Below are 14,999 nucleotides of genomic sequence, written 5' to 3' on the forward strand. Positions count from 1 at the left end.
ATGCAAGCTTATGGATTGAATTAGCGTTAGTGTGTGTGTGTGTGTGTACGTGTGTGTGTACGTGTGTGTACATATGCGACTTAACTGTAAAACATAGCAAAGATCAATTTTGACTTAACTGTAAAACATAGCAAAGATCAATTTTGACTTTGTAGCAATTTTAACGTTTTCAGGACTGCCAACACCTTGGAAGGAGATTTGAGCCCCCATGAATTTCATCAGAAAATGTGTCTTAATGTTTCACTCTAGAAACTTGTTCTGCTGTAAAGTTCTTTGCACTTTGACCCCTGGTCTTCATAATTCATGCATTGAAAAGTCAGTGTCCCAGAATGTGCAGTTGGAAATGAACATTTTACTATCAAGCTATTTTTTTTAAGCAGTTTTACAATGTTAAACTATTTACCATGTGGGGGTAATCTACAAATTATACCCAGTATATACCAATTAGAATAAATTACTATATGTAAGATGATCAGGTGTTTTTTTTGTTCCCTTTGATAAAGACCTCCTAATTAGTAGCACAAATTAAGATGTGATGATTTTTCCAGTAATAATGTTCCTGGTGCATCATCATTTAAATATGAGCAGATTATAGTCTCTTTAAATTAGCTGAGAGTGGTTCTCTGGGGTGGGCTGGTGACTGCGGATAAGAGCACTTAATGAACATTTCAGGACCAGCAAGATACTAAATTTCATGTGGTTCTACCCTGTCCTCCAGCCTTATGAATAAAGCAGCGTGAGGCGTTCTGAAGCAGCATTATTACACATGCACATTGGCTCCCCTCTGCAGGCTGGGTGCTTTAATCTCATACATGCTGTAAATAGAATTTCCATCCTTTGGGAAGCACAAAGCTCTAAGGTATTCCAGCAAAGGAAAAGCAAAGCTGTCCAGATGTTATGTCAGGAACAGTGATTGAGCATGGGTGGGGAGATAACTTAAGGCATGCTCAGAACCTCTTTTAAGTCCCTGCTTTTCTGTGACCTGAGCAGTGTGGCAGATGTAATGTCCTCTGGCAGAGATGACCTCAGACCAGAGCTGTGGTTCTTGTTGGATTGGCCACTGTGTCTGTACTCTGAGGAGTGACAGATAAAATACTAGTGGAGGTAAAAGTGAGCCTTTTAATTTTAAACTCATAGTGCAGCTCCCAGTTTCTGAGCTGCAGGGGAGAAACTTGTAGGTCTGAGAGTCTCTGCATTTTCACTCTCTCCTAGCCCCAGGGTGCAGGTTGGGTCTTTTGAAAAAGACAGGATGTTAAATGTTCTCATGCATATGCATGGAATGTGTCCTGGAAGGGGTAAAGGAATTTTTCTAGGGTTGACCTCAGCTACCATGTTTGCTCAACTGATTGGGCAGCTTACAATGTGACTAGCAGAACGTCAGTGATTTGCCACTTTAAATTGGTCCATATTTAAAAGGCCCCTGGCTCTTTTTTGTGTTCTTCTGGGGGGTCTCATCTGTAGCAGAACGGAATTCTGAGGAACATAGCAATTCTGGTCTGATCATGGATCCAGGACAGAAGACCATGATATTCTGCGACTTTAGAACAACTTATGAATGTTAGAGTATGTTTCTGTAAAAGACCCATGAGACCATTTGAGTAGAAGAGAATGTAAAGGCCTTTTGAGTTTTCTTACTCCTTAGTACTCTTGAGCAGAGTTTAGAATTGTCACTTCTAAGATCAAGTTTGCAATATAAAAAGACTTAGCATTTTGGTAGAGGGTCTTTGGGATGGAAGCAGAGATAAGAAAATATCAGTGTACTTTATTGATTGATTGATTGATTGTTGACAGGCATGAGCTCAGGGCCTCATGTTCCCACTTGGCTTTTTTTCAGTCAAAGCTAGAGCTCTGCTACTTGAGCCATATCTTCAACTTCTGGCTTTTTGGCTGGTTAATTGGAAATAAGAGTCTCATGGACTTTTCTATTTGGACTGGCTTCTGATTGCAGTTCTCAGATCTCAGCATCCTGAGTAGCTAGGAGTACAGGTGTATGCCTCAGGATCCCCCCCTTGCATTTTTGTTTATGAATATCCGTCATTGGTGAATATTTTGAAACAGCTTATCAGAGGCATGTTCAGTAAGTGTAGCTGGGGTTAGCACGCAAAACTTTCTTCTTGGTGGTAAATGCCCATACCCAGTATGCAGAACCAAAACAGGTCTCACTGTGCCAGAGCTAGTGTTGATGTTTCCTGACAACCTGCCTTCAGAATTATCAGAGGACTTGCTCACTGGGTTTTGCTGTTTGTTAAACATTCAGTAACATCTACTGTCTGTCCTGAGGCATTGCTGGTTACAGTAGAAGAACAAAGACCAGAGTACTGTGCAGTTTCCACCTTTTTTTCCACCAGCAGGTACCAGGACTTCCTGACCTCTTCTGTCTTGGCCAGAGCTCTGCTGCGGGGTAGGGGAAGCTGGGGGACCTCAGTCGGTGGCCTTGAGTTTGGGAAACGGAGAAGACCTACAGAGCTATCTTCTTCTCTCCCTTCTTCTCTCCCACCCAAGAAACAGAAATCTCTACTACTTTGTCAGAGTCTGGAAGGTGACAGTCCTTAAAGTTGTAAGACTTTAAGTAGGTTATATTGTCTGTGTTTTGATGTAAGGCTAGAAAGACTAACTCTGCTAGGCCTCTGTCTCCAGAATCACTGCCTGGTCCTTGTCATTGTCATCACAGGCTCTGGCCAAGTTGCCAAACTTTCACGTGTGAGACACCTCCGCCTGGCTAATGCTGCTTTCAGGACTACTTTTATAATTGCCACGGAGGCCTTCACAGTTTTCATTTTTAATACCCGTGTACTGTTTCATTGAACACATGAGTATTTCATATATTAACTTTCAAGGTTTGAAATTCTTTCTCTCTCCCTTTCCTCCTCACTACTGTAGAATTTGAACTCAGGGCCTCAAGCTTGCTAGGCAGTTAGTTATCCTGTCACCAACCATGCCTCCAGCCTTTTGTTGTTTTTTAAGGATATTTGCAATAATGTCCTGTTATGGAAGCAGCACATAGCATGTAGTTCATGTCAACACTAGCTTGTTCACTTACCATTGTCTAAATTGTTTCATTGTATAACATATTTAATGTCTGATAAAGAGATGTGCCTGACTTTAGTCATGGGGAGCCCGTGACACATACACATATACACATCCATACCATATTTACGAGTTGTACAAAGGGGTTTCTTTTTGTTTTTGTCAGTCATGGGGCCTGAACTCTGGGCCTGGGTGCTGTTCCTCAGCTCAAGGCTAGTGCTCTACCACTTGAGCCACAGTGCCACTTCCAGCTTTTTCTGCTTATGTGGTGCTGAGGAATCGAACCCAGGGCCTCATGCATGCAAAGCAAGCACTCTGCCACTAAGCCACCTTCCCAGACCGTACAAAGGGGTTTTAATTCAACATGTTGGTTTGTGAGTACTGTGTGTCTTGATCAGTATCATCACAAAAAGCAGCTTTTGCTGAGGACAGAATTCAAGCTGGTGAAAAGGATCCTTTGATAATGACTGTGTCCTAGAACTTGAGCAGCTCAGAGAATGGTTGGTTTGGAGGAGAGTGACTCGTGGTCTTACATCTGTTCTGTCTCACTAGGAAGACCAAAACACCCTCTGTGGTAGAGTGCCTGTGGCTGGGCAGGGCCTGTGGCTGGGCAGGGCCTGTGGCTGGGCAGGGCCTGTGGCTGGGCAGGCTGTCTGGCACTGGGCGTACAGGACCTGTGCATCCAGAAAGTAGGGGTGCCTACATTGTGTGGGAGTGGCTCGCCTTTTGTCTTGCTTTTGTCCCTAGACAGAATGCATTGCTGCATGTGTATTTCTTTTGAAATTTGGATGTCCAGAGGTCAGACAGAAGATTGAATCATTAGGACTTGTTTTTAAGAAAAAGGGGAGGGTTTTTTTTTGGTGCATATGTATGCACGTGTGTGCACATGCACATGCATGCTCAAGGCTGGTGTTCTACCTTTTTGAGCTACAGCACCATTTTCAGCTTTTTTTTTTTTTTTTTTTTTTTGGTAGTTAATTGGAGATAAGAGTCTCAGGGATTTATTTATTGGCCAGGGCTGGCTTTGAACTGTGATCCTCAGATCTTAGCTTCTGGAGTAACTAGGGTTACAGGCACATGAGGTCTTTCTGATGCAGGTGCTAATTGCAAAAGGTGGGCCAAATCTGGCCACTCAGCTGTATACTTAATAAGATAAGGCCAGGGGCTAGTGGCTCATGTCTGTAATCCTAACTACTCAGGCTGAGGTCTGAGGCTCAAAGTCAGCCTGGGCAGGAAAAAAGTCCATGAGACTCTTCATCTTAGAAGTGGAGATGTGGATCAAGCGGTAGAGTATCAGACTTCAGTGAAAAAAACAAGGGAAAGTGCAAGGCCCCAGGTTCAAGCCCCAGTCCCAGGACCAAACAAACAAAAATCCCAGACCAAAACCATATATGTCCTCCAGTTCCTGGGCTGCAGTTTGGTAAAACCTTAAAAAGTAGCATGTGTGATCCCTAAGTATAAAGAATATTTGACGCCAAGGTTGCCAGGTGTCCGGGGATTGTATAATTGGCTGATTGTATAGTTTTCTTTGGGGACCCCTTCTATTATTCTCCCCAACTCTTCTCCCTGACTTCTGGAAAGTTGAGTTGTTTGGACAGCCCCATCCCCCCAGTACTTAAACCTCTACTCCAGAGAATCCTGTATGGCTGGTGAGTGAGTGCCTGGCATTTGTGAGTAAGACCTCCCCACCCCTGCCAGGCTCCTCTGCCTGTGATGAAGGCCCCAGGATAGTGACTGGTGACCCCCAAATCATCTGTAGGTCAAATGACAATTATTCAGCAGATGGGTATAGGCCTGGGTTATAACAGATATTAAATATTTGTTAATACCAAGGCATTAGTGGTTCATGCTTGTATTCCTAGCTACTCTGTTGGCTGGGATCCAGACAATAGAGGCTAGAAGCCAGCCCAGTTCCAATTCACTAGCCAAAAGCCAGGCTAGAGGTATAGCTAAGGTGGTAAAGCACCAACTGTAAGAACTTGAGGCTCTGAAGTCAAGCCCTAGTATGCAGCACAAAAAATAAAAAGAAAATAGTGGGCTTATTTTAGGGCTGTCAGTGTAGATGGGGACATGAGTTATGATTGTTCCACCAAGTATGTCCTGCAGCAGAGATACTTAAAAATTTTGTTGAACTAATGTGGAAGCCAGTTCACATCTGCCCCAGAAGCTTAGAGAGAGAGAGAGAGAGAGAGAGAGAGAGAGAGAGAGAGAGAGAGAGAGAGAGAGAGAGAGAGAGAGAGAGAGAGAGAGAGTGTAGCAGCCTTATACTGCCTACTGAGGAATCTTTCTGTCTCATAAATCTCTAGTTTTATCTTTCTATCCCAGGATACATTCCCACTGGTTTAATTCAACAGTGACATTTAAAGGACTCTAGGAAATAATCCTTTGCCTGTCCATTGTGGTCTCCATGCTCTCTAAGTGGTCACGGAGCTGCCCTGGCTAGAGCAGATCAGAACTGCCATGAGTAAAATTCAGAAATCATACTTAGGGTCACTGGTTCCTGAAGTAGAGAAGCTAGTTTGAGCATGCCTGTAATCCTAGTGCAGGAGGATCATGAGCTTGAGGCTAGCCTGGGCTACCTAGTGAGATACTACCTCAAAAGAAAAAAGGAAAAGCTAGTTTCCTACTACTTCCTGCATTGTTTAAAGTTTCCTGACTCTGAAAGGTATTAGTGGGGAGAGGCATAAGCTTGGGTTAAGTACTGAAAACCCTAAGAATATTCTGTATATGGGTGAGTGCGGTGTGTGTGTGCGTGCGTGTGTGTGTGTGTGTGTGTGTGTGCGCGCGTGTGCGTGAACACGCGTGCGCGTGCACGCCAGTACTGATTTGAACTCAGGGTCCTCTGTTATTCCCTTAGTTTTTTCCTTTTAAGACTGGCATTCGGCCACGTGAGCCACTTCTGGCTTTTTGGTGGTTTGTCTAGTCCTGAGCAGCTAGGACTATAGGGATGAGACACTGTACTAGCACCCAGCTCTAAGAACATTTTTAATGTTAAGATTGTCTATCACTCTTATTCTGCTTTTCATCCGCTTTGGTGCAAAAGAGAAAGTTAAAGTCTGGCATATTTAATGTAGTTTACGCATAGCTTCCTCTCACCCCCACCCCCTTTACAAGAGGCAGTAGGTGGTTTTGTTTTGTTTTGTTTTTTTTCTTTAGGGAAGTTTACTTAGAATAGTTAAAGCTCCTGCGGCCCCTTCCAGCCTTTGCCAAACATGCATGTTACCTCTTAAAAAGAAGCTTCTACTCTTTCCCCATTCTGCCAGCTGCCAGCATTCAACCAGAGAGCGGGGAGAGGGCTGCTGTCCCCTTCCCCTTCCTTGAACTAAGTGGTTGTAATTAGGCCCCAGCAGAGGATGTGCTTTTCCCATGAGTGTCATTCACTCTGGCACGGTGCCAGGAGTCAGTGGCGTTCACAGCCTGAGCAGAGCCCCCCCCTCCCCAAAGTGCCTGGGGCTCACTTTCCATGATCCCAATTTCAGTCAGTGCCCGTGGCAGGGCAGCGGGTTGTCAGGATGGCCCTGTAGAGGGTGCGAGGAGGTGTCTGTGCTGCGTGCTGCGAGCTGGCATGGGACCCTGGCCTCTGAGACCTCGCTGAACCCTTCACCCAACTGACCCCCTCTTACAGCTGTGGACCCAGGGCTGATGCCATCTTTTCTGAACCCCTGCAGGACTGTTTCCTACCACCGGTCACATGCCCCACGGACTTCTTGGCCTGCTGACATTGGCCAGATTGTCTCAGGATGATTTTGTCCTACTGTGTGTGACTCTTTTCTTTTCCTTTCCTTTCTTTCTTTCTTTCTTTTTTTTTTAAAATCGGTCGTGGGGCCTGAACTCTGGGCCTGGGTGCTGTCCCTCAGCTCTTCAGCTCAAGGCTAGCGCTCTACCACTTGAGCCACAGTGCCACTTCCAGCTTTCTGGTAGTTAATTGGAGATAAGAGTCTCATGGACTTTCTTACCCAGGCTGACTTTGAACCTCAGTCCTCAGCCTGAGTAGTTAGGATTACAGGCTTGAGCCACTGGTGCTTGATGACTCTTTTTCAGATCTTGGGCCTGGAACCCAGCACATAGTAGTAGCTACCTAAGAAACATCTGTGGAATGGATGTAGAACAGATTAAGAACTAACATTTTCACGGTGTCTGTGCTCACACCTGTGATCCTCGCTACTCAGGAGACTGAGATTGAGTGAGGCTGACAGTTCAGAAGATAGTTTCACAGAGTTGTCTGCCATCCTGAGCGGAAACTCATTATCTCTGAGTAACCAGCAAAATGCCAGACTGGAGTCATGGCTCAAGTGGTAGAAATTCAGCTTTGAGTCAAAAAGCTGAGCAAGAGCTTGAAGGCTTGGTATCAGCACAAATGAGAAATTGTAACATTTCATATATGTCTCCTAATTAGTCAGCTTCCCACTCAGGGCCCTGTATTTGTGTTTGCTCTTTTCAGCTTCTTGACTCAGGCAAGGCTACACTGTTCAGTTTGCTTCAGCTATGAAGTCCAACTATTGGGCATCACTAGTGGTTCTTCAGGGAAGCCCTGTATTTAGCTTGTGTAAAAGACTGTGCTACTTGCCCCCTCGACATTTCCTACTGGCCAGAGGCTGCTGTGGGGACCAGGAGCAGAGAGAGACAGCCACTGGCTGGTGATGGGAAACATGCAATATGAACACGAAGGAAAGGTTTTTGTTTCCTTTGGCTACCAATTGAGATTTGAAGTTTTCTCCTGCTGATAGATGGACCTCGGCTGTCACATTTCACCTCTGGATGGCTCTGTAGGTGGCATCATGTGTACTGGGGAAACAGTGGCGATGGTGATGTGGGGGACTTCTTTCTGGTGATGGGAATGGTAGGTGGTGAAGGGTTGCTCTGGCTTTTACACTTAATACATTAGGCTTGAGCCATGCCTCCAGCCCTCTTTTGCTCAGGATAGTTTTGAGATTGCATCTTCCTGGGATGCATCTTTCTTGTGTTCTACCCAAGCTGGTCTGGACCACAGTCCTCCTATTTAGACTAGGATGAGAAGCATACACCACTATGCCTGACCTTTACTATTCAGATAGTCTTTTTCTGCCTAGGCTGGTCTTGAAATATGATCCTCCTGGTCTCTACCTCCTGAGTATCTGGTGAATACTATCTCCTTGCTGAAATTCATCTCTTTCTAAGTCTAAATTCTACCTCCTTAAAGAATGAACATAGCAATTAAAAAAATTCATGTGCTGATATTTAAATTTTTCCATATAGAAGGAGTGAACATTGATAGGTAAATGTCTGCTTGAGAGTGTCACTTGTTATTTGGAGCTCCTCTTTGGAGGAGGTTAATTCACATCTTTCAACTATTGTTTGTTTGCTCTCCCCTCTCCTCTTTCCTCTTCCCTTTCCCTTCTCCCATATCCTTCTTCCCTTTCCCCACTCCCGTCCCCCACTCCCTTCCCCCTTCCTCTCTCTTCCCTCTTTTCTCTGGTGCTGGGGTTTGAATTCAAGTCTTTGCACTTTCTCAGCTTGCTTCTTTGGCCGGTACTCTACCACTTGAGCCATGCCTCTCGCCTGTTTTTTGCTGGTTAGTTGGAAATAAGAGTCTTATAGGCTTTTCTTCCCAGGCTGGCTTCAAATTGTGATCTTCCAGATCTCATCCTCCTAAATAGACAGGATTACAAATGCAAGTGACCAGTGACCAGTTTGTCCATTTCTTCTTTTTTTAATTTTTATGCTTGTATATCTAAGCAGTTGTACAAAGGAGCTGCCATTTACCAAAGCAGTTTCTGAATACAGTGCATCTTCATCAGCGTTACCCATGCAGCATCCTCATCCCTTTAACCCCCTCTTCCCTTTTCTTGATTTTGTAGTATACACAATTAATTTTTCACTGTATTCCCTCCCTTCCCCCACTTCATTCTTCTACCTCTCTCCCTATCTCCTTCTTGCATGTACCCCTTTCCCGGTGCTTATTTTGTTGGGCTTTGACCTCGTCTTTCTAGAAAATTACGCTATTTGAGCTCTCCATAGAGTCTTTTATATTTCAGTTAATTCATTTGTAACTGTTTTCTTACCACCTGGTATGTTTACTTGTAGATTTATAGGCGTATTCTATTCACCACAAATGAAGGAAACCACGCAGCCTGTGTTTCTCTGGGTCTGGCTTTCTTCACTTAATGTATTTTTTTACAGGTCTTTCCATTTCCTTATGAATGGTACAATATCAGTTTTTCTGATAGATGAATAAAATTCTGTTGTGAATATACATATATTACATTTTCTCGATCCATTTCTTAATTGAGCTTGTAGTTGCTGTAGTTATTTATTTATGCTGGACATGAATTCCTTATTCAGAAAGGAGTGAAAATAGTGTCTCCTGTTCCATAGGTTGCCTTTTTACTGCCTAGTGTGTTTTGCACAAAAGCTATAAGGACCTTCCCTTCCCCTCTCCTTCCCTCCCTTCCCCTCTTCTTCCCTCCCTTCCCCTCTCCTTCCCTCCCTTCCCCTCTCCTTCCCTCCCTTCCCCTCTCCTTCCCTTCCTTCCCCTCCCCTCCCCTCCCTTCCCCTCCCCTCCTTTCCTCCTTCCTTCCTTTTGTGGTATTGGGATTTGAACTCAGGCTTTCATACTTTGCTAAGCAGGTGCTCTGCTGCTTGAGCTACATTCCTTAATTGCCTTGGCTATTTTTGAGATAGATTTTTACTTTTTGCCCAAGTTGACCTGGATTGCAGTTCTCCTGTTTATACGTCCCAAGTTAGCTGGGTTATCAGGCATGCATTACTGCACCCAGATTTTTAATGGGGGCTCATGAACCTTTTTTTAACCCATACGGGCCTCAAACTGCAATCCTCACAATCTCTACTACCCAAATAGTAGAGAATATCAGGTGTGAGCCACCAGTCTTGGGCAGGTGTTCAGTTTTGATGAAGTCCAGTTTACCTGTCTGTTTCTTTGGTTGCCATACTTAATCATTGCTAAATGCACTATGATGAAGCATTTCCTGCTTTCTTCTAAGAATCTTCTAGTTTTAGCTCATTTATTTATTTATTCAGTCTTTCCTTTATTTCTGTGAGATAATTTGTCACAGCAATAAGGAAGATTATAACTAGTTGTGTCTTCACTCAGTCATTGTCAATAGATCCTGAGAGAGAGTATGAGGGGAGCCCTGGACAGCGCAGTTTGATTCTCTGTGACATGTCCCCAAGCCTGGAAGAGGTTATGGAAGTATGCAGACTAAGTCATAATTTCAATTTTGATGATTTATCTTCTATATAAGACTTTTTCTCTGCATCTATTGTTTGTTCTCTTGTGGGTCTGTTCTGTTTTAGCTCTTGTTTTCAAACCTTTGATCAATTTTGAGTTGACTTTTGAGGTGATTTAGGTAACGTGGAAACAGAGTTCCCCCAAGCACTTTTTGTTGAAAGAATGTCCTTCTACTTTGTTCTTGCTGCTCTTCCTTCTGTGTGTGTATCTGACAATAGTGGAACTTGAACTCAGGGTGTGGGTGCTGCCCCTTAGCTTTTCTGCTCAAGGATGACACTGTACCACTACATCTGGATTTTTTTTCTAGTTAATTGGAGATAAGAGTCTCACTGACTTTCCTACCTAAGGCTTCAAACTATGATTCCCAGATCTCAGCCTCCTAAGTAGCTAGGATTATAGGCATAAGCCACTAGTGCCTTGTGACTCTTTTGACCATAAAGAAGAGGATATTTTGTGCTCTAGTCTCTCCTTGCTTTCTGCCATTATGTGAGGGTCACATTATTTCAGTGAGTGTAGCATTAAGTGTTGATGTGGGAGGTGTGAGTCCTCCAGCACTGTTCTTTGTTTTCAGGCAAAATAATGCTCTCAAAACTCAGGGAATGAGAAACATTTCTTGCACCTTTACTGATGCCATTGCCAGACAAAAAGGCTTTAAAAAATAAATATGGTTTTCCTTTGAAAATGGATAGTGCCAGGTGTGGTGGCTCACATCACTAATCCTAGCCCTTGTCAGGTGGACATAAGGAGGATAGTTTCTCAAGTCAAACCTGGGCAGAATGTTAAGGAGACCTCATGTCAGTCTGTAAGCCAGGTGTGGTGGTGTGCATCTGTCATTCCAGCTACGAAGGAGACCTGAATGGGAGAATCGCAGTCCAGGCTAGCCTGGCTAAAAGTTGAAGCCCCTATCTGAAAAAGAACCAAAGCAAAAAAGTGGCCTAGAAAACAGTAGGCGACTCTAGTGGTGCCCAAAATAAAACAAAAAAACCTTAGAAACATAAAATAATTAATAGACACCAAATATACTCCTTCTAGCTAGGCGGTGGTGTTTGTGGTGTTAATCAAGGAAGGATAAATTTATAGCATTAAGACATAGAAAGGCTTTAATTAAAGGATCATGCTTAATTTTAGAATATAAAAATCTAAATGAACAGTGGTTCACTAATTTATTTTCAAGGTAAATACTTGATTGGAAGCCAGCTGCCAGTTGAAGGTATCTTTTTATAGTTTTTCAGTTTCTTAAATGGCCTGTTAATCGAGGTGTGGGGCTGGCAGAGGTCACAGAGATACAGAGACATCTAAAGCAGGCTCTGGTTTAGTCAGAAGACTGAGAAGGTGAGCTCCCCCTCCCAACCCCCAAAGAAAAGAGGCAGGACTCCTCATCTGAACTGCAGCTGAGCTGTGTAGAGCAAGGCTGGGGTCCTGACTTACTGGCTTAATTATAGCTTAATTCCAAGATATGGAAGGAAGGAGGATGGAGAGGAGGGATACAGAAGAAGCAGAGTGAGCCCTGGGCAGTGACTGCTGTGCAGTTACATGTGTGTTTGTTATTCTGCTCTCTCCTTTTGAACTGTACCTGCGTGGATATGCACAGCAACCATATGTGCCTGTGTGGAAATGTCATCTACTAACCAGAACGATTTATATGCATGAACAATGGCTATGCTTGAAAGGTTTTACAAATAATTTTTTAAGAACCACACCTGATTACCAGTATAAAAACTTGGCATTTCATGCCTCCTTGTGTCATGGATTGAGAAGCCATTACCACATGTACAGAATTGCTGCCCCAGATGTTTAACCTGAATTGAATCTTGATAAAACAATGAAATAAGCTCAAAGGTCAAATAGTTCTACAAGGCAGCTGTTGTGGGTTGTCTAATAAGTCAGTGTTGGGGAAAACGGTACAAAGGGTTCATAAAAATAATCAGAAAAGGCCAGACATTGGTGGCTCGTGCCTATAATCCTAGCTATTCAGGAGGCTGAGATCTGAGGATTATGGCTCAAAGCCAGCCTGACAGGAAAGTCCATGACACTTTTTTTGGTCGGTCATGGGGTTTGAACTCTGGGTCTGGGCGCTATACCTCAGCTCTTCAGCTCAGGACGAGAGCTCTGACACTTGAGCCACAGCGCCACTTCTGGCTTTTTGGGTGGCTTATTGGAGATAAAAGTCTCACGGACTTTCTTGCCTGGGCTGGCTTTGAGCTGTGATCCTCAGATCTCAGCTTCCTGAGTAGCTAGGATTACATGCATAAGCCACTGATACCCAGCTTCCATGACTCTCTTTATCTCCAGCTAACCACCAAAAAGCCAGAAGTGGAGCTGTGGCTCAAGTGGCAGAGCATTAGCCTTGAGTGAAAAAACTAAGGTATAGTTCCCAGACCCCAAGTTCAAGCACTTGTACCAGCATAAAATACAGAAGAATCAGAACAATGCCCAAACCTTGTTTGGATGGCCCCTCTTTGCCGCTTGAAATTGTAGAAAATATTTTGGGACCACCAGTAGTAAGATGAAGTGTTCATAGTAGATGATAATAATGCTAACTATTTTAGGTACGATATCAGTACGATATCAGGAGACTATCTTCATCCTTGTCAGATGCATGCTCAGTTGTTTGCAAGTGAATTTAGCATGCCTGCAGATAGATTCTTTAGACAATGTGGGTACACATACATTAAATTGGCTTATTCTTCAACTGCTGTTTGCTGAGAGGAATCAGTCAATAGTAGCAATGGCTTATGGTTCAGATTCATTTTTCTTTAAATAGAGAAAGACAGCAAATGTGGTAGCAAGTGGTGCTGGGTGAACAATCTCAGTGTGTTTCTGGGACCTTTTATGGGCAGTTGATATAGGAAAGTGAGTTGTTGGCAGACACCTGTTTCGCAGATGAAAGGCACCTACTGCATTCCTTCTGGGAGTAATTGCCCCTAATCACGTTGAAGTTCTCTTGGAATTGATTCTACAACCACTGAAACTGATTTCTAGCCTAGGCAAGAGGGAAAGCCTCTTATGTGAACTGTCATGTCTGAATCAGTGCGACAACAGAAACCAAGAAGTGGAAGTGAGAAGGATCAAGAGAGCTAGTGACACTGATAGGATCTTTTTTACATGAGTACCATTTAAGGATGAATGGGTCTACTGTCAGGAAAAAGAGCTCACTGGCTTCTGAGCAACGGATGCCTGTGGATTGGTGGTCAAGAGATCAAATGGCCTTTTTTGTAGTCATGGCCTTGACATTTGCTATAAATTAGGGTATGTATCTGAAGCTGAAATAAATCTTCCCCTCTTTTTCTTTTGGTCCCTAAGCTGTCAGCTGAAACACTGAGGGTTACCGGGGCTTTCTGGGTAACAATGATAAAGTCATAGGATGCTAATCCCTGTTTCTCTGTTAGAGAATTTCCCCTCAGCCATTTCAGCAGCCTGTGTTTTAATCTTCTTCTGCATCCTCAACAGATCCCTAAAGAAGTGGCTGACATCTTCAACGCCCCCAGTGACGATGAAGACTTTGTGGGTTTCCGAGATGATGTTCCCATGGAAACACTGTCATCAGAGGAGAGCTGTGATAGTTTCAACTCTCTGGATTTGAGGAAACAGGTAGGGCTGCTCCCTTTTCTGGGCAGGTGTGTTCATCTGGAAGCCCTGCATCTTCACCGGATGTTCTTTTTATTTCTAACGTGGTCCAAGGAGAGTAGTATCAATTAGTTGGCAAGCCCTATATTTTAGAAGCATATACCTTCTGGTTTTCAGAAAGAGTCAAGTGTTCCCGTTTCCTATTTTAATCCTGGCCATACGCAGAATATATCCTTTTAAGTAAGGGGACCTCACATGATCAAATCCATTTTCTTGGCTCCCTCCGGGGCTGTCACCTGTGGTGAGGCTGCATTCAGAGTCCTCCCACGCAGCAGCAGGGAATGACCAGCCCAGCTACGCGTACCCACAGCGCCCCGAGCACTAAATGTGCTGTTACTATGAGACAATTGCTTCGCTGTGGTCCTGCAGGGAGCTTCTAGCCATACCTCACTCCTGCAGTTGCTGGGGAGAGCAGTATTCTTTCTTTAATTATTTTGCTCAGGAGCAACACAAGTTAATAGTCCTCTGAGAGTCATGAGCCTGTACGTTCATATTGTGCCTTAACAATAGAATGGCCAGTGCTTTTATTTATTTTTCTGTGAAACTCAAATGCCTCTTCCTTCCTTCCTTTATGGTCTCTCCTTGAAGGCTGTAGGTATGATGTTAGTGAGGTGTGCCAGGGCTCAGATGACTGTGTGTGTCCTCCGAGCTGTGCTTTCTCAGGTCTCAGGCCTCCCCAGTCTCTGTGGTCCTTGTCTTATTTGTTTCAGCGTTTGTCCACCTCTTCCCATTTGTGAGTCTCCTAAACGCAGATTTAGATGTTGTCCTTAGATACTTTCACTCCTAGTGATCTTACGTCCTGTTTGCAGCTATTACCCTGTTCTTAGTGTGCACAGTTGTCCTGTGGTGTATTCATGGAGCATGGTTCCATGACCACTTGTAAGGAAAACGCAAGTGCCCCGGAAACATAGAGTTGGCTCAGTGCTGTGGATGTTCCATTCATTTTTCCCATAATTCCACCCAGCCTCTGCTAAATATTCACCTGATGGCCTCATTTAAGCACTTTCACTATGCTTTGGGGGCACCACCCATGTTTTTGGGGCACCACCTATGTTTTGGGGAACATGCTATATTTTCACAAAATTAAGATCAGAGAAGCATTTAGCAGGGCACACAG

At 43.9% G+C, this 14,999-nt stretch overlaps 1 protein-coding gene across 4 annotated transcripts in view; it reads left to right on the plus strand.

Moving 5' to 3' along the window:
* The window catches only part of Cdca7l (cell division cycle associated 7 like), a 151,585-nt gene that overhangs the window by 119,588 nt on the left and 16,998 nt on the right, over positions 1-14,999 (plus strand). For all 4 annotated transcript variants that reach the window (XM_069996113.1, XM_069996112.1, XM_069996110.1 and 1 more), the window contains exon 2: positions 13,706-13,846. In XM_069996113.1, the coding sequence (XP_069852214.1) occupies positions 13,784-13,846 (63 nt within the window). In that variant the 5' untranslated portion in view covers positions 13,706-13,783. The remainder of the gene's footprint in view (positions 1-13,705; positions 13,847-14,999) is intronic.

The sequence above is a fragment of the Dipodomys merriami genome, unplaced genomic scaffold, assembly GCF_024711535.1.
Source record: "Dipodomys merriami isolate MVZ:Mamm:240054 unplaced genomic scaffold, mDipMer1.0.p SCAF_5, whole genome shotgun sequence".
NCBI classification, from domain to species: domain Eukaryota; kingdom Metazoa; phylum Chordata; class Mammalia; order Rodentia; family Heteromyidae; genus Dipodomys; species Dipodomys merriami.